Source organism: Geotrypetes seraphini, chromosome 3 (assembly GCF_902459505.1).
Source record: "Geotrypetes seraphini chromosome 3, aGeoSer1.1, whole genome shotgun sequence".
Classification (NCBI taxonomy): domain Eukaryota; kingdom Metazoa; phylum Chordata; class Amphibia; order Gymnophiona; family Dermophiidae; genus Geotrypetes; species Geotrypetes seraphini.
Genome location: NC_047086.1, coordinates 282,858,100 through 282,884,213, shown reverse-complemented (window position 1 = coordinate 282,884,213; position 26,114 = coordinate 282,858,100). Strand labels below are relative to the sequence as shown.

The 26,114-nt window shown below is 42.0% G+C and overlaps 1 protein-coding gene across 2 annotated transcripts in view; it reads right to left on the bottom strand.

Annotated features, from left to right (window-relative positions):
* The window catches only part of COG2 (component of oligomeric golgi complex 2), a 158,012-nt gene that overhangs the window by 124,106 nt on the left and 7,792 nt on the right, over positions 1-26,114 (bottom strand). For both annotated transcript variants that reach the window (XM_033938563.1, XM_033938562.1), the window contains exons 3-4: positions 25,850-25,915; positions 24,716-24,796 (exon numbers count right to left, since the gene is read on the bottom strand). In XM_033938563.1, the coding sequence (XP_033794454.1) occupies positions 24,716-24,796; positions 25,850-25,915 (147 nt within the window). The remainder of the gene's footprint in view (positions 1-24,715; positions 24,797-25,849; positions 25,916-26,114) is intronic.

Sequence of the window (26,114 nt, the reverse complement as noted above, 5' to 3'; positions counted from 1 at the left end):
GTAATCCAGCCTGGGCATAGCAGAATGAGATACAAGCAACCATCCAGTTGGAGATGGTACGCTTAGAAATAGGATGTCCCAACTTATTTGGATCAAAGGAGACAAAAAGTTGAGGAGCAGTTCTGTGTGGTTTGGTGCGTTCCAAATAGAAGGTCAAAGCACGCTTACAGTCCAGAGTATGAAGAGCTACTTCTCCAGGATGAGAATGAAGCTTTGGAAAGAACACTGGAAGAACAATGGATTGCTTGAGATGAAACTTGATACCACTTTAGGGAGGAATTTAGGATGAGTACGAAGAACCATCTTGCCATGATGGAACACTGTGAAAGGTGGATCAGCAACTAAAGCTTGTAGTTCACTGACTCTTCGAGCAGAAGTGAGGGCTATGAGAAACATCACTTTCCAAGTGAGATACTTCAGATGAGCCTTATCAATAGGTTCAAATGGAGGCTTCATCAGTTGAGCAAGGACAACATTGAGGTCCCAAACCACAGGAGGTGGTTTGAGAGGAGGTTTGACATTGAAAAGTCCTTTCATGAATCTGGAAACCACCGGATGAGCAGAGAGGTGTTTCCCTTCAATTGGCTGATGGAAAGCCGCAACTGAACTGAGATGGACTCAGATCGATGTAGACATGAGGCCAGAATTGGATAAGTGCAAAAGGTAATCCAAAACAGAAGATAAGGAGGAATGTTGAGGCTCCTTATGATGAGAAAAACACCATGTAGAAAATCTAGTCCATTTCTGGTGATAGCATTGTCTAGTGGTAGGCTTCCTAGAAGCTTCTAAAATGTCCCTTACAGATTGAGAAAAGTAAAGAGGGGTTATGTTGAGAGGTACCAAGCTCTCAGCTGTAGAGACTGCAGGTTGGGATGAAGCAGAGATCCTTGACTCTGTGTAAGCAGAGAAGGAAAAACTGGTAGAAGGTATGGCTCCCTGCTGCTGAGTTGAAGTAGAAGGGAGTACCAAAGTTGTCTCAGCCACCGAGGAGCAATCAGAATCATGGTGGCATGATCGGTCTTCAACTTGACCAGAGTTTTAAGAGTGAGAGGAAATGGAGGGAATGCATATAGGAAAAGATTCGTCCATTCCAGAAGAAAAGCATCTGCCTCAAGGCGATGAGGAGAGTATATCCTGGAGCAGAACTGAGGCTATCTGTAGTTATGGGGAGCTGCAAAGAGGTCTATCTGAGGCGTTCCCCACTGTGAAAAAATGTGATGAAGAGGCGAGGAATGGATTGTCAATTCGTGAGGTTGCAGAAGACGACTCAAGTTGTCCGCCAGGCAATTCTTCGCCCCTTGAATGTAGACAGCTTTGAGGAAGGTGTTGTGGCGGATTGCCCAGTGTCAAACCTTCAGAGCTTCTTGACAAAGGGAGGCAGATCACATCCCTCCCTGTTTGTTGACATACTACATGGCGACTTGGTTGTCCATCCGAATGAGGACTACTTGGTCATGAAGAAGATGTTGAAAAGCGTTGAGATCTTTGAGGATCGCTCTGAGTTCCAATAGATTGATATGACACTGACGATTCGTACTGGTCCAGAGGCCTTGAGTACGCAGACCATCGAGATGAGCGCCCCAAGCATAGGTTGAAGAATCTGTCGTGAGGACCGTCTGATGGGGGAGGCGTTTGAAAAAGCAAACCTCTGGAAAGATTGGAAGAGAGCATCCACCAACGGAGAGACTGCTGCAATGAAGGAGTGACTGTTATGTGTTGAGAAAGTGGATTGCAAACCTGCGTCCATTGAGATGCCAGGGTCCACTGAGGAATTCCAAGGTGAAGTCTGACAAAAGGAGTCACGTGTACCGTGGAGGCCATGTGACCTAGCAGTACCATCATGTGTCTCGCTGAGATGGAAGAGCGGGAAGACACTGTATGACAGAGGTGAAGAAGAGGCTGCGAATTACAGGCCAGTGAGTCTCACATCAATAGTGTGTAAACTCATGGAAACCCTGCTTAAAGGTAAATTAGACACAATATTGGATGAGGGAAATCTGAGGGATCCCTGTCAACATGGATTCACTAGGGGCAGGTCATGCCAATCCAATCTTATCAGCTTCTTTAACTGGGTGACAGGAAAGCTAGACTCGGGAGAGTCTCTAGACATAGTGTACTTGGATTTCAGTAAAGCTTTTGACAGTGTCCCGCACCGCAGATTATTAAACAAGATGAAATCGATGGGGTTGGGTGAGAAACTAACTGCATGGGTCACTGATTGGCTGAGTGGAAGACTTCAGAGAGTGGTGGTCAACGGCACCCTCTCTGAGACATCGGAGGTGACTAGCGGAGTGCCGCAGGGATCAGTCCTGGGACCATCCCTTTTCAACATATTCATAGGGGACTTGACCCGGGGGCTTCAGGGTAAAGTAACACTGTTCGCTGACGACGCCAAACTGTGTAATATAGTAAGTGAAAGCAATCTCGTGGATAGTATGACGCAAGATCTGATCACGTTAGAAAACTGGTCCTCGACATGGCAGCTGGGCTTCAACGCTAAGAAGTGTAAGGTCATGCATCTTGGCAGTAGAAATCCATGCAGAACATACACTTTGAATGGAGAAGCACTAGCTAGGACTTCAGAAGAACGGGACTTGGGAGTTATCATCAGTGCAGACATGAAGGCTGCCAAACAAGTAGAGAAGGCCTCATCCAAGGCAAGGCAAATGATGGGATGTATCAAGAGAAGCTTCGTCAGCCGCAAACCTGAAGTCATCATGCCACTTTACAGATCATTGGTGAGACCTCATCTGGAATACTGTGTGCAATTCTGGAGGCCGCATTACCGTAAAGATGTGCTTCGAGCCGAGTCGGTCCAGCGTATGGCCACTAGAATGGTCTCCAGACTCAAGGGTCTCTCATACGAAGAAAGACTGGGCAAATTGCAGCTCTATACTCTAGAGGAGCGCAGGGAAAGGGGTGACATGATTGAGACATTTAAATACGTCACAGGTCGTGTCGAGATGGAAAATGACATATTCTTTCCCATGGGACCCTCGGTCACAAGGGGGCACCCGCTTAAACTCAGAGGAGGGAAATTTAGTGGTGACGCCAGGAAGTACTTCTTCACGGAAAGGGTGGTGGATCATTGGAACAAACTTCTGATGCAGGTGGTCAAGGCCGCCAACGTGCTCGACTTTAAGAATAGATGGGATATCCACGTGGGATCCCTACGAGGGTCGAGCTAAGGAACTAAGTCATCAGCACTCAGACTTAATGGGGTGGGTCAGTAGAGTGGGCAGACTTGATGGGCTGTGGCCCTTTTCTGCCGTCACCTTTCTATGTTTCTATGTTTCTAAGAGCTTGCAGTCGTTGTTGTGGGAGGAATGCTCTGAGTTGGACAGTGACCACAACAGCTCCAATGAATTGTAGATTCTGTGAGGGCTGAAGTTGGGATTTTGGAAAGTTGATTTCGAATCCCAAACTTTGTAGGAACCAGGTAGTCCGTTGGGTCACTACAATAACCCCTTGAGATGTTGAATCTTTGATGAGCCAATTGTCGAGGTAGGGAAATACCTGAAGACCATGGTTCCTTAGAGCTGCTGCTACCACTACCAGACACTTGGTGAACACTCTGGGAGTTGAGGTCAGGCCGAAGGGTAGTACTCTGTATTGATAATGCAGATTCCCCAACCAAAATCTGAGATATTGACGGGAGGCCGGATGAATGGGGATATGGGTGTAGGCCTCCTTGAGATCCAGAGAGCATAAACAGTCGTTCTGCTCGAGAAGGGGATAAAGGGATGCCAGGGACAACATTCAAAACTTTTCTTTGACCAGAAATTTGTTGAGAGCCCTGAGATCCAGAATGGGCCGCAGATTGCCCGTCTTCTTCGGAACAAGGAAGTAATGGGAGTAAAAACCCCTGTTCTGCTGTTCCAAAGGAACTGGTTCAATGGCATGGAGATGAAGCAGAGCTTGAGCTTCCTGAAGAAGAATGGCAGTCTGGGAAGGATACTCTCTTGGAGGAAGCTCTGGTGGAACCTGAGTGAAATGAAGAGAATATCCTTCCCTGATGATGGTGAGCACCCAGAGGTCGGATGTAATAGTCATCCATCGGTGGTAAAAATAATGGAGACGACCTCCTATAGGGGGAAAAGGAGACAGAGTAAGAACGGTGGAGGTTATGCTCTGTTTTAAACAGTCAAAAAGGCTGAGTAGCCTTAGGCGCAGCAGAAAGTTGAGGTTTTTGTTGTTTTTGAGGCTGCTGTTTTTTAAGAGGAGGGCGAATGTAAGGAGCCGTCCTCGGAGCAAAACACCGTTGATAGGTGAAACTTTGGGTGATAGGTGGGTGAAACTTTGGCCTCCAGTGACCACAATATGATATGGTTCAATCTCAGGAAAGGTTTCACGAAATCTACCTCAATGACCAAGGTTCTCAAATTCAAAGACACAATCTTCCAAGACATGGGAGACTTCGTTCACCAGGCGCTAAAAAGCCAAGCAGACACTGACAGCGTGGAAGAAATGTGGTCAACTCTGAAAGCCACCATACAGGAAGCAACAACCCGCTATGTTAAATCAGTAAGCAAACGGAATAGGAACAACAAGCCACAGTGGTTCTCTACGGAGATCTTGGACATCATCAAAGAGAAGAAAAAAGCATTCATCTCTTACAAACAATCAGGGACACAGGACTCTAGAGTAAAATATCTGGCCAAGTCAAGGGCCGTCAAAGCAGCAGTTAGGGAGGCCAAATTCCGCATGGAGGAGTCTCTAGCAAAGAACATCCAGAAAGGAGATAAATCTTTCTTTAGGTATATCAGTGACAGAAATAAGAACTCGGGAGGGATAGTACGTCTCAGAAAACCAGACGGAGACTATGTAGAAACGGACTCGGAAAAAGCCCAACTGTTAAATGAATACTTCTGCTCAGTCTTCACCCGCGAGGCGCCGGAAATCGGCCCTCAGCCACAGACAAGGGTTAAATCAGTTGACCCGTTTAGTAATTTCAAGTTTACACCCAGCAGCGTCTATTGCGAGCTGTCAAAAATCAAGGTCAACAAGGCAATGGGGCCTGACAACCTACACCCTAGGGTGCTCAGGGAGTTGGGTGATGTCCTAGCGGAACCACTGTCCGCGCTCTTCAGTCTCTCCCTTAGTACAGGTAACGTCCCGATGGACTGGAAGACAGCTAACGTCATCCCACTCCACAAGAAAGGCTCCAAGATGGAGATGGCAAATTACAGACCAGTGAGTCTCACATCGATAGTGAGCAAACTAATGGAAACCCTAATCAAACACCAATTGGATAGAATCATGGACGAGGAGAAACTACGGGATCCCCGCCAACATGGATTTACTAAGGGGAGATCCTGCCAATCCAACCTGATCAGCTTCTTTGACTGGGTGACGAGGAAGCTGGATGCTGGTGAGTCCCTGGACATTGTCTACCTAGATTTCAGCAAGGCATTTGATAGCGTACCACACCGCAGGTTGCTAAGCAAGATGAGTTCTTTAGGTTTGGGCGACACATTGACAAATTGGGTTGGGAACTGGCTTGGAGGTAGGCTTCAGAGGGTGGTGGTGAATGGCACCCCCTCCGAAATGTCGGAGGTGATAAGTGGAGTGCCACAGGGCTCCGTCCTGGACCCAATCTTGTTCAACATCTACATAAGAGACTTGACAGAAGGGCTCCGAGGAAGAATAACATTATTCGCCGATGATGCCAAGCTAAGCAATGTAGTGAACAAGAACACACCAGACAATAATTCGATGGCAGATGATATGATGCATGACCTACTTCTACTGGAGCGCTGGTCTAGGTCCTGGCAACTCAATTTCAATGCCAAAAAATGCAAAGTCATGCACCTGGGAAGCCGAAATCCATGCAAGATTTACACCCTAAATGGCGAGATCTTGACAAAAACTGAAGCAGAAAGAGACTTAGGGGTGATTGTCAGGGATGACATGAAGTCTGCAAACCAAGTTGAGCAAGCTTCATCCAAAGCAAGGCAAATCATAGGTTGCATACGCAGGAGTTTCGTCAGCCGTAAACCTGAAGTCATTATGCCACTATATAGATCCATGGTGAGACCGCACCTGGAGTACTGTGTGCAATTTTGGAAGCCACATTACCGCAAGGATGTACTGAGACTGGAATCGATCCAGAGAATGGCCACCAGGATGGTCTCGGGACTCAAGGAGCTCCCATACGAGGAGCGGTTAGGGAAGTTGCAGCTCTACTCACTCGAGGAACGTAGAGAGAGGGGAGATATGATCGAGACATTCAAGTACCTCACGGGTCGCATCGAAGTGGAAGAGGATATCTTCTTTTTCAAGGGTCCCGCGGCAACAAGGGGACATCAGTGGAAAATCAGGGGCGGGAAACTGCACGGTGACACTAGGAAGTTCTTCTTCACCGAAAGGGTGGTTGATCGCTGGAATAGTCTTCCACTTCAGGTTATTGAGGCCAGAAGCGTGCCAGATTTTAAGGCCAAATGGGACAAACATGTGGGATCTATCCGCAAAGATAGATAGGGAGGGTCATTGGAATGGGCAGACTTGATGGGCCGTGGCCCTTATCTGCCGTCTATTTCTATGTTTCTATAGATAGGAGCAGGGCATGGAGGTTTGGCAGGAGCTGGCTTTGGCTTAGGTCTGACAATAGAAGCAAAGGATTTTTCATGTTCAGACAATTTCTTGGTGGCTGCCTCGATAGATTCATCAAAGAGGTCATTGCCCTCACAAGGAATATTAGCTAAGTGATCCTGAAGATTAGGGTCTATGTCAATGGTACGAAGCCACGCAAGGCGACACATAGCTACAGAGTAAGCAACTGCCCGGGCAGATAACTCGAAGGCATCATATGATGACTGGAGGAGATGTAATCGGAGTTGAGATAAAGAAGCAAGGACTTCTTGAAATTCAAAGTGCTTCTGAGTATCCAAATAAGTCAAGAATTTTGGTAATAGAAAAATGAGGAACTCAAAATAAGTAATAAAATGAAAATTATAATTGAGGACTTTAGAGGACATCATGGCATTTTGATAGATGCGACGTCTGAATTTGTCCATAGTTTTCCCTTCCCTTCCAGGAGGAACGGTGGCATAAACCTTGGAAGGATGGGACCTCTTCAAGGAGAACTCGACTAGCAGGGACTGATGAGATAACTGTGAGTTGACAAACCCTTTGCGATGTACCGTTTTATACCTAGAGTCCAACTTTCCTGGAACAGCCGGTATGGTATAAGGTGTCTCCAGGCATCGACCAAAAGTCTGAGACAAAAGCTTGTGAAGAGGAAGCTTAAGTGATTCTGCAGGAGGTTGAGGCAGATGCATGACTTCGAGGTACTCCTTAGAGTATTTGGAACCAGCATCTAATTGAAGATCCAAGTCCACAGCCATCTGACGAAGAAAAGATGAGAAAGATAGCTGATCCGCCAATGCTTTGCCTCGAGAAGGACTCGAGGACGTCGAGGCAGCCTGGGTTGAAGATGAAAGCTTCGGCAGGAAAAAAGGCATCAAAAGAATATGGAGATTTGGATGACGCAATCGAAACCGCTGCATCCTCAAGGTTCGGAAGTGGAGACCTCGAACGAGGAGTCGGTGGTCTAGTCGAAGTAGGGGTAGAGCGAGGCTTAGTTGAAGAGGGTCGTTCTTTAGAAGAGGAACTATGCCTGGAAGTATGCCTCGATGAAGGCCTCGATCGTTGATGAGAACTGTGCCTGGAAGCAGATCTCGAAGATCGAGGAGACTTCGCCTCGGAGACAGAAGCAGCCGATGCTACCAAAGAATGGATAGGACTGGAGGCTGTGGATCGAAGCTCCAGAGGCTTGGTGGAAGAACCTCGATGCACTCCCAAAGACTCTGCTCCTTGTATAGAGTGTGAGGATTCCTGCCGAGGCACTTGCAAAGATTCTGCACCTTGCTTCACGTGCTTGGATGCCAGACCAGACACTTGCAGAGACTCTGCTCCCTGCAAAGAGTGTGTAAGTTCAGACTGAGGCAAAGGAAGCGGCTCGACCTCGCGGGAGTCTGCTGAATGCCCAGGCTGAATGAGAGGAAACAGCTTCGGTCCCATATTAGTAAGGAACTGAATGAATCGCTTCTCCAATATGGTCTGGAAGAAGCCGGCAAGGATGGATTCGTGTCTGAAACCGGACCACCTGTTATGGCTGGAGGTTCCACCGAGGCAGTGTAAAATGTGCTTCGACTTAGAAGTCTTAGGCACTTTAAGCACTACCGCTGGAACTTTCTGCTGAACTATCTGACCTGAGGAAACAGGGGAAGATACAGCAGGTGTAGTCGAAGAAAGAGCCGCTGCAAATGACGAATGTCTGATGAGGCTCGAGGTGGAAGCAGTAGAAGCAGGAGGAGGCTCAGTCGAAGGTGAGGCCGAGGGTGCCTTCGATGTCGAGGGATCAGAGGAAGAATCCATGCTGAACAGCTTCTCCACCAAAAGAGGACGACGTTTAAGGGCTCGAGGTGAAGAGTAGCACAGCGCTCGCACAACTTCGGTTGATGTTTTGGCCCAAGGCACTTGAGGCACTGACGGTGTGGGTCCATAAGGGAAATCTCGTGCTGGCACTTGCTACACTTCTTGAAGCCCATGGTAGGTCGGGACATAGGAAGAAAAATAGCCACCGCAAGATCGAAGTCCTTGAGCTGCGGCCGAGTGGCCTGCCCCGGCAGACGGACGGAAGAACGAAAAAAAATTTTTTTTTAAACTAGAAACAACATCGATTCGTGAAGAAAAAAATACAAACCGCGGTTCAGAGAAGGCACAAAGTAACGAAGTTAAACGCAGAGAGTCAAAGACGGACTTCTCGGCTCCGCAGAAAACTGAGAACTAAGGAGATGCGCCCTACGCTGGGCGGGAAGGCACTTGCGCATGCACAGTGCGGTCAACTCGAAACTTCTGGTTTCTTCAAGCAAGTCTGCTTGTGAGGCATCCGCATCCAGGCTCCGTCGGTGACGTCACCCATATGTGAGAATAGGCTGCCTGTTGTCCTGGGATAATCTTTATTCCAAGCAATGCGACCTGATGGATGGGGAGGTCTGTCTTAATAGTTTGTCTTTTGCCACAGTTGTCTGACCAATCCAGGCTGATGCTGAATGTGCCTATTACTGCAGAGAAAGTGATATCTGCCATTCAAACAGGTGCCTTATTTAAAGCAACCGGAGCCAACGGTTTTCGAATGGAGTTTTACAAGTTACTGCAATCTGAGGTTTCTCCTCTTTTAGCCCGGACATTTTACTTCTTTATACAAAAAGGATGTCTTCCTGATTCATTTAACTTTGCTCAAATCATGGTGTTGTTAAAACCTCATAAGGACGCTGTACAATCTTCCTCTTATCATCCTATTTTGCTTTTAAATGTTGAAGCTAAACTGTTTGTGAAAAATTTTGGCTATTCAATTGGCACATTGTTTATGATCCTTAATTGGTCATGGGTTTTGGGATTTTTCTTTGTAGGGTGGGGGGTGGGATGTCATATCCTTGATTTTTTATAAGGTGATATGCATTTTCTCATCCTTAACATATTGCTATATTCTCCCTATACTCTGTGGAATTGTTGAATTTCTCCATTTTTTTTAATTAGGCATGCACTAATAAAAATTGTTGAATTTTAAATAATATGCTTTCTTAAGAAAAAATCTATCTAAAAATAATTTTCTATTTAAGATACATTATAGTCTAAAAGTTATTCATCATGAAATAAGGATTAGTTTTTAATTAATTATGTAATATGAGGCTATATATTCATGCAATGTTTTAAATCTTTTGGTAAATAAATTCCATTAATCCATTCATAATGTCATTGGCAATTTCTCTATCTAGAAGATATAATTATAGATGCTTGGTTTTGCATTTCTCAAAACTGTGAATTTGTGTCTGCAGAGGTAACATACTTCATAACAGCAAAAATGTTATAAAATATACAGAGTTGAGAAAAATACCCCCATTGTTCCTTTGCGAATTGATGTATATAGATTCAATTCCTCACCTCTTAAGTACTAATGGCCTCTTTTACAAAGCCGCACTAGCGGCTGCCACATAGCAACAGCCCTCTAGCCCTTTAAAATCTCGATGGGTTTCAGGGCCATTAGTGCAGCACAGCCGCTAGAATGGTTTTGTAAAAGAGGCCATAAGTTTATATTTCTGCACAAGCAGCTAAGGGCTCCTTTTACAAAGGTGCGCTAGCGTTTTTAGTGTGCGCTAGCCGAAAAACTACCGCCTGCTTAAAAGGAGGCGGTAGCGGCTAGCGTGTGGCATTTTACAAAACCGCTAGCGCACCTTTGTAAAAGGAGCCCTAAGTGTGAGGAGGGAGAGACAAGAAGTAAAAATGAAAGTGGAACCTTCTGAGCAGAATACTCCACAGGTTTTGGAATCTTTATATGTATAGCCTGAGGTTTATCATATTATTCTCTCCTTGGAAAAGAAAACCTATAATGGCAGCAGGCTGTAAAAGAGACCCAGTTTGGGACTATTTTAATGAAGTTCCTCTATCTATGGGTAAGGCATGATTTAAATTGTCTTTCTGAATAGTGATTTAAATTGTGATTTAAATCAAATCCAGCCCTTAATATATTAATACAAAAATATCAATTGATGGCACATTCTGCTTGGGTTGAGACCAAATTGATCCTCCCATAAGTTGAACTTAGAGTTTCTTTCATTCAAAAGAATCCATTATAAAATAATTTTGATGGGTTCTTTTCTTTTTTTTTATATATTATTTTTTATTTTCAAATTTTACAGAAAGTGTACAACATATTAAAATACAATTGATGAATATACAATAACACTTTTATATCTAATACATTATGTTCTAAATATATTTTTATCCCCTCTCCCTCCCCCCACCCTTCTATTACTTTTCATTCATACATTACATATTGTATAACATATTATAACATATTATGTAAAAATTATTTTCATTATCCCCCCTCTATGTGTGTCACAATAAAAATATTTAAAAGAAGAAAAGAAGAAGAAAAATCCTGCTATTTATTCATTGCAGTATTTTGTCAATGGCCCCCATATTTTTATAAATTTAATATATGTCCCTCTTTGTATTGCTATTGCTCTTTCCATTTTGAATACATGACATATTGTGTTCCACCAAAATGTATAATTTAGGTTATTATAATTCTTCCAATTGTTGGTTATATGCTGAATGGCAACCCCTGTCATGATTAATAAAAGCTTGTTATTTTCTGGTGAAATTTGACTTTTTTTTCTCATCATCATTCCAAATAACACTGTATCATATGATATTGCTATATAATTTTCCATCAATTTATTAATTTGTGGCCAAATTGAATTCCAAAAACTTTTAATGTAGGGACAATGATACAGTAAGTGATCTAACGTCCCTGGTTTCAGATTACAGTGCCAGCATTTATTTGACTTAGAACTGTCTAATTTTTGCAAACGTGTAGGGGTCCAAAAAGCTCTATGTAATAAAAAGAACCAAGTTTGTCTCATAGATGCTGACACTGTACATCCCATTCTCCAAGACCAAATTAGTGGCCATTGAGATGCATTAATTTGATGCTTAATCTCAATGCTCCAAATATCTCTTAGACCATTTTTTGGTTTTTTATTCAAATATCCAGATATTAATTTATACCACAATGCGGCTTGATGTCCTAGGAAGTCTGCTTGAAAACATAAGAACTTTAAACTATATTGATTATTCAATGTTTTCCATTCAGGGAACCCAACCTGAATGGCCTGCTTCAATTGCAACCATTTAAAACTTTGTGTTTTACTTAGACCAAATCTATGTTGCAATTGTGAAAATTCCAGCAGTTTACCTTCTGAAATAACATCATCTAGAGATCTAATGCCTGCAATAATCCAGTTCTTCCAAAGGATTTGAGCTCCGCCAATTTTGATCTTGGAGTTTATCCATAAAGACTGATTAGTTGATTTGTTTATTGGGATAGGTGTTAATTTACTAATAAATCTCAACGTTTTCCAAGTATCCATTAATATTTTGTTTTCTCTGTATCTTCTAGGCATGTTGATACTTGGAAGTTGAACTAAATTTAGGGGAAACATAAGGCGCCATTCTAAATACAACCAATCCGGTGCATTATCCATAAGTTCTGGGAGGATCCAATACATACCCTGACGTAGAATATAGGCTTGATGGTACCTATAGAAATTTGGAAAATTTACCCCTCCCTCCTTAATTGATTTTTGCAAAGTTACTAAAGCTATTCTAGGTGTTTTACCAAGCCAAAGAAATTTTGTTAAAATGCTATTAAGCATTTTATAAAAGGACCCCTGAAAATAAATAGGTATCATACTCATTTGGTAGCAAACTACAGGCAACATCATCATTTTAATAGTTTGAACTCTTCCCCACCAAGAAATGTGTAATGGGTTCCATTGCTCGCATAACTCCGTAACTTTTTTTAATACAAATTTTTCATTTTCTTTTACAGTATCTTCAATTGTATTTTTAACTTGAATACCAAGATATTTAAATCCTTCTTCTTTCCATATGAATGGAAAAGTGTCAAATAATCCTTTTACACAATGAATATTTAAAGGTATTATTTCAGATTTATTCCAATTAATTTTATAACCTGAAAATTTACTAAACTTATCAATTAATTCCAATAAAGAAGATAAGGTAGACTCTGGATTTCTCAAATAAAGTAAAATATCATCAGCATAAGCCGAAATTTTATATTCCATATCTGTATATGGAATACCTTGTATCTCCCTCGTTTGTTGTATTGCTAACAATAAGGGTTCTAATACAACATCAAATAACAAAGGAGATAAAGGACAACCCTGTCTAACTCCCCTCTGCAATTGAAATCCATCAGATATTTTATTATTAATATTTAATCTTGCAATCGGGAAGCTATACAAAGTTTTTACCATTTGTATAAATCCAGAACCTATACCAAACCATTCTAAAGCTTGATACATAAAATTCCATTCTACCCTATCAAACGCTTTTTCTGCATCCAATGAAACTGTAAAAGTTGGTTCATCCATTTTTTTTGATAAATTTAACATATGAAACAATAATCTAGAGTTATTAGAAGAATGTCTTTTAGCAACGAAACCCGTTTGATGCATATCTATAATATGTGGGAGAGCTTTGGCTAATCTCAAAGCCAAAATTTTCGCCAAGAGTTTATTATCCACATTTATCAAAGATATAGGCCTGTAGTTTGAAACCAAAGTAGGATCTTTATTTGGCTTAGGTAAAACAATTATTATTGATTCAGCCATAGTACCTTTAATATTACCTTTTATAAGTTGTGTCTGATATAAATTTAGTAAATATGGGGAAAGGACATTTTGAAATGTTTTGTAAAATTCTACTGTATATCCATCACCACCTGGAGCGGATCCAACTCTAAGAGATCTCAATGCTGTTTCTAATTCTTTTAATGATATAGGTTCATCTAAACTCCGTTTTATATGATCAGGGATCTTAGGTCCATTAATAGAATCTAAAAAATTTTTACCATCTTTTTGTCTCTCCAAATAAGGCTCAGAAGAATACAGGTCCTTATAAAATTTTAGAAATTGTTTTAAAATTATATTTGTTTGATTTGTTATTATACCATTATCATCTTTTATCCCATTTATATTAGTTCTTCTTTTTTTTGCTTTAAGATAATTTGCCAATAATCTTCCCGCCTTATTAGAATTTCCATAATACATTGCTTGCTTTGAAAACAAATCTCTTCTTATCATTTTTGAATTTAATTCATTATATTTACCTTTTGCTTTCAAAAGAGCTTGTAAAACTTCATATTCCCATTTACTTATCAATTTAGCTTCTAATATTTTTATTTCTTTTTCTAATTCTAGATATTGTATTTTAATCTGTTTCCTAATAAAAGCTGAATATGATATAATATTACCCCTCATAGTTGCTTTAAATGCATCCCATACATTCTCAATAGATGTATCCTCTACTAAATTTATTTGAAAGAAATCGTTAATTTGTGTTTTAAAATTTTCCAAAAATTTGTCATCCACAAGCAATGCATTATCAAATCTCCAAAGAGGTCTATCATTCTCTACTTGATCTAATTGTAATTCTATCCATACTCCCGCATGATCCGATATAATAATAGGATCTATGGAAGCTTTAATCACCTGTTGCACTTATTTGTAGAAACAAAAATATAATCTATTCTTGAAAATGATTTATGAACCTGTGAACAAAATGAAAATTCCTGATCATTAAAATGAAGAATACGCCATATATCCTTTAAATCACATGATTGAACCAAATTATCTAAACCTAAAGATTTTATACTTTTACCTGGTTTTTTATCTAATAATGGATCCATTACAGCATTAAAATCTCCAGCCACCACTAAATTAGAAGTAGCCAGTGGTAATAACATATTTTGTAATTTTTTTAAAAATTCTGATTGATTCGAATTAGGGGCATATACAGTGGTGCCTCGCATAACGGACGCCTCGCACAGCGAACGCTGCGCACAACGAACTTTATGTCTTGATCCGTACAACGAACTTCGTTTCACACAACGAAGTCGCCCGAGCTGCATCCTTCCGCGCAGGCACTGCGCTTAACTGCCCTCTCTCCGCCTGGTTCCCTCTTGCCCCCCCGACTCCCCGACACGATCGGGGCAAGAGGGAGCTCAAGCCCTCTTGCCCCCCCCCCCGACTCCCCGACACGATCGGGGCAAAAGGGAGCCCAAGCCCTCTTGCCCCGCCGATTCCCCGACACGATCGGGGCAAAAGGGAGCCCAAGCCCTCTTGCCCCGCCGATTCCCCGACACGATCGGGGCAAGAGGGAGCTCAAGCCCTCTTGCCCCCCCGACTCCCCGACACGATCGGGGCAAAAGGGAGCCCAAGCCCTCTTGCCCCGCCGATTCCCCGACACGATCGGGGCAAAAGGGAGCCCAAGCCCTCTTGCCCCGCCGATTCCCCAACTCCCCGACAATATCGGGCCAGGAGGGAGCCCAAGTCCTCCTGGCCACGGCGACCCCCTAACCCCACCCTGCACTACATTACGGGCAGGAGGGATCCCAGGCCCTCCTGCCCTCGACGCAAACCCCCCCCCCCCCCAACGACCGCCCCCCCCCAAGAACCTCCGACCGCCCCCCCAGCCGACCCGCGACCCCCCTGGCCGACCCCCACGACACCCCCAACCCCCTTCCCCGTACCTTTCTGTAGTTGGCCGGACAGACGGGAGCCAAACCCGCCTGTCCGGCAGGCAGCCATCGACGGAATGAGGCCGGATTGGCCCATCCGTCCCAAAGCTCCGCCTACTGGTGGGGCCTCAGGCGCCTGGGCCAATCAGAATAGGCCCGGGAGCCTTAGGTCCCTCCTGGGGGCGGGGCCTGAGGCACATGGGCCCAACCCGACCATGTGCCTCAGGCCCTGCCCCCAGGAGGGACCTAAGGCTCCCGGGCCTATTCTGATTGGCCCAGGCGCCTTAGGCCCCACCAGTAGGCGGAGCTTTGGGACGGATGGGCCAATCCGGCCTCATTCCGTCGATGGCTGCCTGCCGGACAGGCGGGTTTGGCTCCCGTCTGTCCGGCCAACTACAGAAAGGTACGGGGAAGGGGGTTGGGGGTGTCGTGGGGGTCGGCCAGGGGGGTCGCGGGTCGGCTGGGGGGGCGGTCGGAGGTTCTTGGGGGGGGGCGGTCGTTGGGGGGAGGGGGGGTTTGCGTCGAGGGCAGGAGGGCCTGGGATCCCTCCTGCCCGTAATGTAGTGCAGGGTGGGGTTAGGGGGTCGCCGTGGCCAGGAGGACTTGGGCTCCCTCCTGGCCCGATATTGTCGGGGAGTTGGGGAATCGGCGGGGCAAGAGGGCTTGGGCTCCCTTTTGCCCCGATCGTGTCGGGGAGTCGGGGGGGCAAGGGGGCTTGAGCTCCCTTTTGCCCCGATCGTGTCGGGGAGTCGGGGGGGCAAGAGGGCTTGAGCTCCCTCTTGCCCCGATCGTGTCGGGGAGTCGGGGGGGCAAGAGGGCTTGAGCTCCCTCTTGCCCCGATCGTGTCGGGGGGGCGGGGGGGGCAAGAGGGCTTGAGCTCCCTCTTGCCCCGATCGTGTCGGGGAGTCGGGGGGGGCAAGAGGGCTTGAGCTCCCTCTTGCCCCGATCGTGTCGGGGAGTCGGGGGGGCAAGAGGGCTTGAGCTCCCTCTTGCCCCGATCGTGTCGGGGGTGCCAGGGACTACACGGAGTCACCCACCGTACCACCCGATTCGGGTAAGCGCAGGTATCGGTGGGTGGCTTATTTGCGGGGGGGGGGGGTTCCTTATTTTACATTTTTTTCTAAAAAGGGGGGGCTGTCTTATTTGATGGCCCTGCCTTATCATCGGGGAAACACGGTAGAAAAAAAAAAAAATGAACAGTTAAGTCCCAGTTTTTGCCACTGAGACTCTGCCCTCTCACTGTAAAATTAGACTCTACTTAGTCTGTCTTTAAATTTAAAAAATGTGTGTTGTTTTAAAAAACAATTATGTTTTTAGATGTATCTAAATAAAAATAATAACCAAAAATTTATCTTTTTTTATGTCATCTTAGCATATTTTATGCTACAGAACGAATTATTTTGTTTTACATGTATTCTTATGGGAAAACGCGTTTCACACAACGAACGTTTCACATAACAAACTTGCTCCTGGAACGGATTAAGTTCGTTGTGTGAGGCACCACTGTATATTAAACAACGTCAGGGCATTATTTCCCATACTTATATCAATATGTATCCATCTTCCATGTGGATCTGAATTTATTACCTTAATCTTGGCCATACATTTTTTATTTATAAGAATTGCTACCCCTGCTTTTTTACCTTCTGCTGGAGCAAAAAAACATTCTTTTACCCACCCACCCGTTAGTTTCTGTGATTCCTTTGTATTAAGATGGGTCTCTTGCAGACAGTAAATATCCGCATTTTGCTTTTTTAAAAATGCTAATACTTTTTTCTTTTTAATTACATGATTCAGGCCATTGACATTAATTGAATATATCTTAAAAGACATTATATATTCTATTATTTATCATTATGATCTTTTTCCCTTCTTCTTTCATATTTAAAATCCAAAAAATATTCTCAATGACACACATATTTACCCCTAAAGTATCCAATCCCTTACTAATCTTTTTTTTAATCATTGTAATAATTCTCATCATTTTCCCTCCCTTTCCCACCCAATATAATGACTGCTTAAGGACACACATTGGAACAGCAACCCGAACATTCCCCTCCCCTAGGCAACCAATATTCAATCAATATCCCCTTCTATTTATCTATATTAATCTTTACTATCTTTAAACATTTTTTATGTCTTAACATTTCATTAGTGTATCTTTATTCTTTCATCAATTTTAATTTATATTTTCTAGTATTATAGTTTACATCTTACATTTATATCTTAAACATATATTTAATATGGTATTGATATTTTTCCTATATCTTATACTTTTCTCTTTATATTTTTATTGTCTTTTCTTTAGTTCATGTTTTCCTTTCTTCAGTATTTCAATGTCTTATATTTTTATAATTTTTCACAATGTCATCGAAACCAATTTTGATGTTTTATGTTAAAATGTCATAGGTTCTGATTTTGAAAGAAAAGCTTTTAGTTTTTCTGGATCTTCAAAATACAAAGATTTGTCTCCAGATGATACTCTCATTTTTGCCGGATAATATAATCCGTATTTATATCCCTTTTCTTTTAGTTGAGGTCTCATGTCTAATAGTCTCTTTCTTTTAATTGCTGTGTTTTTTGCAAAATCCGGCAAAAACCATATTCTGGAACCTTTGTAGTTTAGATTTTTGTCTTTCTTGGCAGCATTTAATATTTCTAATGCTTGTTGGTATCTAAGCATTTTGAATATTAGTGGTCTTGGCTTGCCTTGATTTTCTACATTTTTTACTGGAATCCTATGAGCCCTTTCTATTTCCAGTGGTTGTTTTAAATCCAGTTGTAGTATTTTTGGAATTAAGTTTTCTAGAAAATGTATAACATTTTTCCCTTCTAAATTTTCTTGTATTCCAAAAAGTTTAATGTTTTTCCTTCTTCCTCGATTCTCATAGTCTTCCAGTTGATCTTTCAATTTATTCAATTCCAGACTGTCATTTTTGCATCTGTTTGCTTCACCTTCTATGGTCTCCATTTTAGATTCTAATACAGTTGTTCTTTTATTATTAACTTCCATTTGTCTGTGGATGTTCAATATTTCTTCCTTCATTTCTGACATATTGGTTACAGTTTCCTTTAGCATTTGTTTAATTTGTCTTAATTCTTCCATAACTTCTGCTTTACTCAAAATGTCAGGTTCTTCAGCAGGAAGTGGGATCTTGCTTGGTGTTATTTGATCTTGTTTTTGTCTTTTTGCAGACATACCGGTTTCATTTTTTCCTTGTCGGGTACTTGCCATTCTCTAGTATCTTTCTTAATTCTCTTTTTTTTCCCTTTTTCCGATTTTATTTCTCCACAGCAATTTTTTCCTTTTTCAATCACTTTGTCCAGTATTTTATTTTAGATGTCACTCTTCACAGCACAAAGAAAACCATTGAAAGAGCTTGTCTTTAGCACAGTTATAATAGTAGTGAGGAAATAATAAATCTTTTTAGTTTCCTTTATCTCAGGACTTTATTTTAGTTTTTGTGAAGGAAGGTAGTTTCACACTATAACCGTTTCCTCTCAGTATTATGGAACTGTCAGTAATTTGCCTTCTGTGTCATGTCACTCCAGTTAAAAAAAAAAAACCAGGTAACTGAGAAACAGGTTTTATTTTCTTCTTGTTTCAATTTTTTACACAGTTATAACTTTGACAGCACTAGTTTTAGAACGGCATTGAAACTTTCCTTTTTCCTCCGTTGGCCAATTCAATTTTTTTTTTTTTTTATCAGCCTGCCCTCACTGCCTCTCTGTATCAGCCCAGAGAAAAGTCAATAAGAAAAAACAATTATCTTCCCCTCAGCCTTTTTTCAGTGTCGGTAGTTTTTTCATTTATTTCCTCTAGTGTGTTCACACACTTCAATATCTCGCTGCTCTGAGAAAGCTGTTTTTTGTCTGTTATCTGCCCCAATGCCGATCCAGCGCTGAGGGAAAACAAACAAGAAAACTGGCTTCAGGCAAAAGATCAGTTAATCTCTCAGGGCTCCGTTTCAGCGCTGACTGGAAATGGCTGCCTCAAACCGCCACACTTAGGAATTCAACTGACAACGGCCACACATTGAGGATTGGTCCCTCTTTTACTTTTTTAACGTTAGTCAGTATTTTCCTCTTTAAACAAACCTCCTCACAGTTACAGATTTGATAGCATTAATTTTTAAAACTGCATTGAAATTTCCTTTTTCTTCCGTTGGTCAATTCAGTTCTTTATCAGCCTTCCCTCACTGTCTCTCCACTTCAGCACAGAGACAAGCCGGTAGAATCAACAATTTCTCTTCCCTTAGCCCCTCTTCTCTTCAGTGTCAGACGGCCCCTTCAATTCATTTCCTCTGGTGTATTTACAAACTTCAATATCTTGCCGCTCTGAGAAATCTGCAAACCTTCGTCAAATCAAATTCTCTACAGCCTTCTCACAACATCTCAACATTGGGAAAAGTTGGCAAACAATATAAACTCACTGTCTTTTCATTTTTATGACTTCCGGCACCATCAGATTGTCTTCGTTGACATATTCTTTCCTTTTTTGTATTTTATCTGCCCCGATGCCGCGCCGATCCAGCGCCGAGGGAAAACAGTCAAAGAATTATTCAATTAATCTCTCAGGGCTCCGACTCAGCGCTTCAAACCGCCACAGCCCAGGAAGCCAATTGACAACGGTCTCACATTGGGATCAGTCCCTTTTTCATCGCTAGTCAGTTTAAATTTTTTTTTTTTTTTTTTTTTTTAACAGCTCTCCTCACTATCGTGCCGTATCACCACACAGAAAAACCGGTAAAAATAGTAGCTTTACTTATCTCCTTCCCTTCAGATCTTTTCTGCGATTTTTCAAATTGTCTTCTTTTATATATGTTTAAGTTTTATCATTCAGCAATTAATTTCTTAAAAAATCAAGTTGAAAGGGGAATTTTTATTAATTTGTTGCCTATTTGAGAGGAGCTCCGCGATCACTCGTCCATCTGTGTGCGCGGTAAGCCACGCCCCTTGATGGGTTCTTTTCATATTAAGTAGTTCGGTACTGGATTAGCCTTCCATTTACCTTGAGACAAGTTTCTTCATATATTATTTTTCACAAAGCATTAAAAAAGTACTGTACTTAGTTCATGAATTTGTAACTCAGAATTAGCTAGGCTGATTATATTGTGATGTGCTTTTTAAAATTTTATTCCTTAGCTTTTATTATGATTTGATTGTACTTGTAATCAATTGATTTTTCTAGCCACTTTGGACCTCTTGAGGGATTTAGTGGGTTATAAAATGCAAGAATCCAAAAGCCCCTGTTCAACCCGAGTATCTCCTGTTATAAGCAGAGCTACTACTACTACTACTACTATTATTTCTAGAGCACTGCCAGTGTACACAGCACTGTATAGAGTCACAACGGAGAAAATCCCTGCTTAAAAGAGATTATAATCTAAATAAAGAAGGCAGACAAACAGGATGCCAGAGTGGGGGAGGGTTAATCTGCTGGCTAGGGTGGTGAACAGTGGGGCATAAGGTTATGAATTGGAAGGCTTTACTAAAAAGATGGGTTTTCAGTCTGCTTTCAAACAGGGGAAGGGGCATGACGGATGAACTCAGGTAGTTTATTCCAGGCATACGGGGCAGCTGGATGAAAGGAACATAATCTGAAATTAGAAGTGGAGGAGAAGGGTAAGGATAAAAACAGCTTATCTGAAGAACAGAGTTTTAAGGGAGGTATATAAGGAGAGATACTGAGGGGCTGCAACATGAAGACACTTGTAGGTTAGTAATAAGAGTTTGAACTGTATGCGGAAGCAGATAGGAAGCTAGTAAAGTGATTTGAGAAGAGGGGTGAGGTGAGTCAGTGGTAGTTGAAGGAGGGTCGAGAGGGTGGTACCAGGTAAGGTGAGGATGTATGGGTGCTTCCTGAGTTGTTTAGACAAAGGAAGAAGGAATGGTGTGAGCTTGAAAGTCAGAAAGTGCTCCTAAAGGAATTAGGGGATTGGGACTTGTATACCACCTTTTGATAAATTGCTTGGTTTTCAGGCAGGTAAAATGGATTCATGGCTAAGTTCTATTATTTCTCAGGCCCATTCAAACATGTCCTTTAGGAAACTATTGAAAACTGATTTATTCGAAAAGTTTGTAAATTGATATTTCAGAATATGGATTGGAAATTTGCACATTGATTTTACAATGGTACTTTTTAAGGAATATCTATCTATTTTCGCAAATGCGTTTTATTCAATTATTGTATAATTTTAGTTGTTTTTAGATTTCATACACTGTTTGTATATTTTTAGTACTGTATTTGAACCGCCTAGAACTATGTGGTAGGGCGGTATATAAAAATAAAATTATTATTATTATTTTTGTAGTTAAACAACCACACTCAAAGCAGTTTACGTATTATACAGGTACGTATTTTGTACCTGGGGCAATAGATGATTAGGTGGCTTGCCCAGGGTCACAAGGAGCAATCCTGGGATTTGATCTCACAACCTTTGGGTGCAGAGGCAGCAGCTTTACCACTAGGCCAGGGAATTGCTGCTGCCCAGATCAGAAACAACATCATCAGTGAAATGGACTGGAAGGAGTTCCCAGGATCAGAGAGAACAAAAGTTACTGCAGATAAAAATGACAAAAATCTCAGGCCTGAAAAAGACCATAGCTGTACAAAAAGCAATGAAAAAGCGAGGGAGGGGAAAGACTACAAAACAGAAATATTGTCCTTTTTCCCCTAGTGCCAAGAATTCTGGCTCACCCATCTACCTATAAGTGCTCAGGTTCTGCTGGCAAATTGATAATAACTTATATTTATAACAGTATTGGATATTAAAAGTACTATACTGTGGTAAAATGTAATCAGGTACAGAATGTTCCTGCCTGAAAGAGCCTTCAATCTGAGTGGGTACATGAGGGAAATAAAAGCAACCTGCCCAGTGTCAAAAGTAGGATTTAAACCTTGGCTTCCCTGGTTTTCAGTCCATTGCTCTAAGCCACAGATCTTCACTAATTTTTAAGCTGGGAACACATTGGATCCATATGAGCTGAAGGACAGCTACCAAATATCTTCCCTGCATACAATATTGCTGAGAAGAGTGTGGTAGTGACATCTACCTTTTCCAAGCCATCTCCAAACTTTATATTGGAAATATCTTCAAAGAGGTGGGCTTTTCCAAATGCATTTCTTTCTTCTATGAAGAAATGCATTGTCCTTCAAGCACGCAGATTCCGCCCCCCATCCCTTGGGAAGTAATGCAGAGTGTAATAAAAACAATAAAAAATGACAACAATGGTAGTTCCAGAGGCCTCCAGAGGCTGACCAGGCCTTAGATTGAAAAACACCATTCTCACCAATAAATTAGGCCATTTCTTTGCCTAATTTATTAAGACATTTCTCTAATTCACATGGGAAAGAAGCATAGTGAATCAATCCCTTAGGACTAGTGGAGATGGGAAAAAAAGAGGGCGCAAAAGGACATCAAAGAAATGAAAAAAGAAGGCTGAATCCAGAAAACTGGTGCATGAACGGCCACAAACCTCCTACTTCAGATAGCACTTCATGATAACTGAAGTTAGCATGCCTTCCCCCTCCCCAAACCTGTTTTCCAGAAGACTCTTCCAGTTACCAGTTCTAGTTCTAGTTTTTCCCTATATGCATGACCTTGCATTTCTCTATATTGAAGTTCATCTGCCATTTATTAGCTCACTCCTCCAATGTTGTCAGGTCTCTTTGCAGTTCTTCACATTCCCCTATAGTTTTAACCCTGCTACAGAGCTTAGTGTCATCTGAAAACTTTATAACTTTGCACTTTGTCCCTGCTTCCAGGTCATTTATAAATGCATTGAACAGCAGCAGCCCGAGTACAGACCCCTGTGGGACACCGCTGGTTACCCTTCTCCAGTCTGAGTAGTGGCCCTTCACTGCAACCCTCTGCCTTCTGTCTGCCAACCAGTGTTTAACCCATCTATGTACGTCCCCTTCCACCCCGTGGTTCCACAGTTTCCTAAGTAGCCGCTCATGAGGTACCTTGTCAAAGGCTTTTTGGAAGTCGAGATATATGATGTTTATGGGGTCCCCTTTGTCCAACTGGCTGTTTATCCCTTCAAAGAAGTATAATAAATTCGTTTGGCATAATCTTCCTTTGCAGAAAACGAGCTAACATGGCTTCTGCAAAGGAAGATCATGCCAAACGAACTTACTACACTTCTTTGAAGGGATAAACAGCCAGATGGACAAAGGGGACTCCATAGACATCATATATCTCGACTTCCAAAAAGCCTTTGACAAGGTACCTCATGAGCGGCTAGAAGGCAGAGGGTTGCAGTGAAGGGTCACTACTCGGGCTGGAGAAGGGTAACGAGCGGTGTCCCACAGGGGTCTGTACTCGGGCTGCTGCTGTTCAATGTATTTATAAATGACCTGGAAGCAGGGACAAAGTGCGAAGTTATAAAGTTTGCAGATGACACTAAACTCTGTAGCAGGGTTAAAACTATAGGGGAATGTGAAGAACTGCAAAGAGACCTCACAACATTGGAGGAGTGAGCGAATAAATGGCAGATGAACTTCAATATAGAGAAATGCAAGGTCATGCATATAGGGAAAAAGAACCCGATGTTCAGCTACAAAATGGGGGGGTTGGTACTGGGGGAAAGTAACCTTGAAAAAGACTTGGGAGTGTTGGTGGATACAACAACGAAACCAACGGTGCAATGCACAGCGGCCTCAAAGAAAGTAAACAGAATGTTGGGTATTATCAAGAAGGGTATTACAAGAAGAACAAAGGAAGTCATCCTGCCGCTGTATCAGACGATGGTGCGCCCGCACCTGGAGTACTATGTCCAGTATTGGTCACTGTACCTTAAGAAGGATATGGCGATACTTGAGAGGGTCCAGAGGAGAGCGACATGAATGATTAAGGGTATGGAGAACCTTTCATACGCTGAAAGGTTAGAGAAACTGGGGCTCTTCCCCCTGGAAAAGCGGAGACTCAGAGGTGACATGATAGAGACTTACAAGATTATGAAAGGCATAGAGAGGGTGGAGAGGGACAGGTTCTTCAGCGTACTAGGAACTACAAAAACAAGAGGGCACTCAGAAAAATTGAAAGGGGACAGGTTTAGAACCAATGCTAGAAAGTTCTTCTTCACTCAGAGGGTGGTGGATATCTGGAATGTGCTTCCGGAAGATGTAATAGGACAGACTACATTAAGGGGTTTCAAAGAGGGACTAGATAAATTCCTGAAGTATAAGGGGATTGAAGGCTACAGATAAAGGAGGACACAGGAGCAAAAAAGGGCATAGATAAAAGGGAAAAAGGGGTTTTTCAGAATATAAGGGAGTAGGAATCAACGGGTTAGACAAAAGATCACTCTAAAGGTCATGGACCTGACGGGCCGCTGCGGGAGCAGACCACTGGGCTCGATGGACCCTTGGTCTGACCCAGCGGAGGCAAATTCTTATGTTCTTAGTGTGGTCACTGGTACATCTAACAATTAACTAGCTGGGGGGAGGGATGGAATATGTGCAATAAAAATACAGGTGGAAACAAAGAAGTAAAAAAGAGAACATGTAAAGTCCTGGAACAAGGGGGTATACATTTTACAACAAAAGCAAAATATATGAAATAGTGTTAACAGGATGTACTCTATAAGAACATGTACCTTCTTCCTTTGGATATCATCTTGTTTGGACAGCTGCTCATCTACTGCCTGAATGCCTTCACTGACAGATGACTTCAGACTCTAAGACACAAACAAATCTGAAGTGAACAGCTAATGGACAAACTGTGCATTTCTTTTATCCATTGATGCTGTTAATTAGTTCAAAAGCACTATTAGACGTTCCTTAAGTAATGGTGATATTTTTCTTTCTTTTAATGGCTGAAAAGTGAACACTAATATGAAAATTTTCTGTCCATGGAAAATCTCCAATGGGTCACCTAAATTTAACTTGGCATCTTCACATGGCAATTAAAACAGATCCCTTGGGCAAAGTTGATTTTTGTATCATTAACTACATAATCTTCTCAAATAGAATAATCATTTCAGTTATGAAAAGTCACATTAGAACTGAACTTGGGCCATTTCCAAAGGAACAAATAGTCACAAAACTAATTCCAGGCTATTTCTTTTTCCCCCCAATTTTAATCTTTATTGAACCAATTTAACAAATGATACAGTTACAATCTTATAGCATAACAAATCATGATCAAAAGTCATAAAATGTTCAACAGTATATGACAATTATTCACCAAAAGAAAAGGGAAAAAACCTCCCCACAAATATACAAATTGTAAACCCCCTCTAACCTAGTATTTCCCACCCCCACACCAAATAACAATATTCACCCCCTATAAGGGTGTTCAGAAGTCTTTATAAATACATACTATGGATAGCCTCAGTGAGAAGTAGTGTGTGATGTCTCCAACCAAGTGATATAACAGTCCTAATTTTTTTGAAAGCTGGAAAGCCTATTTCACCTCAAAGAAGTCGGTTTAGGTATCAAATATATATAGTTTACCTGTGGTTCTGCGCTAACAGCATGCTTTAAACCACACATTAAATGTGGTTTAGAAAAGGGCCTTTATGTGCATTATTTATGGATTCTTATCCCTTCCCCCAATTCCCTACCCCTATTTTTATCTACAATCTCCTCAAATTAATTTCATCTGTAGCTCATCCTAAGATAATTGGCTAGTTTCTAGCATAGGTGTGTTTCCTAAAAGCCACCTGGATAGCATTCAAAATACAGAGACTGACATACATATGAATATTACAAGAGTAATTCTGACATACCAGGACTTCTTCTCGTAACTGACCCAAGGGCACTGAGAGCTGGCTCAGGGCTTTATCCATGCCAACCTAAAAATAATGCAGCAGCACACATATATTACAGATGGTAGACTAGACACAAAGTACAACCCTTTATAGTTAAACATACAGCATATATCTTTCTTGTTCCACAATTCAGCTAACAGAACAGATCATTCACATTCAGGAGATTTCAAACCCACTTGCATTCACTGGGCAATCATTTTTCACAATCATTTACAGAAAGCAA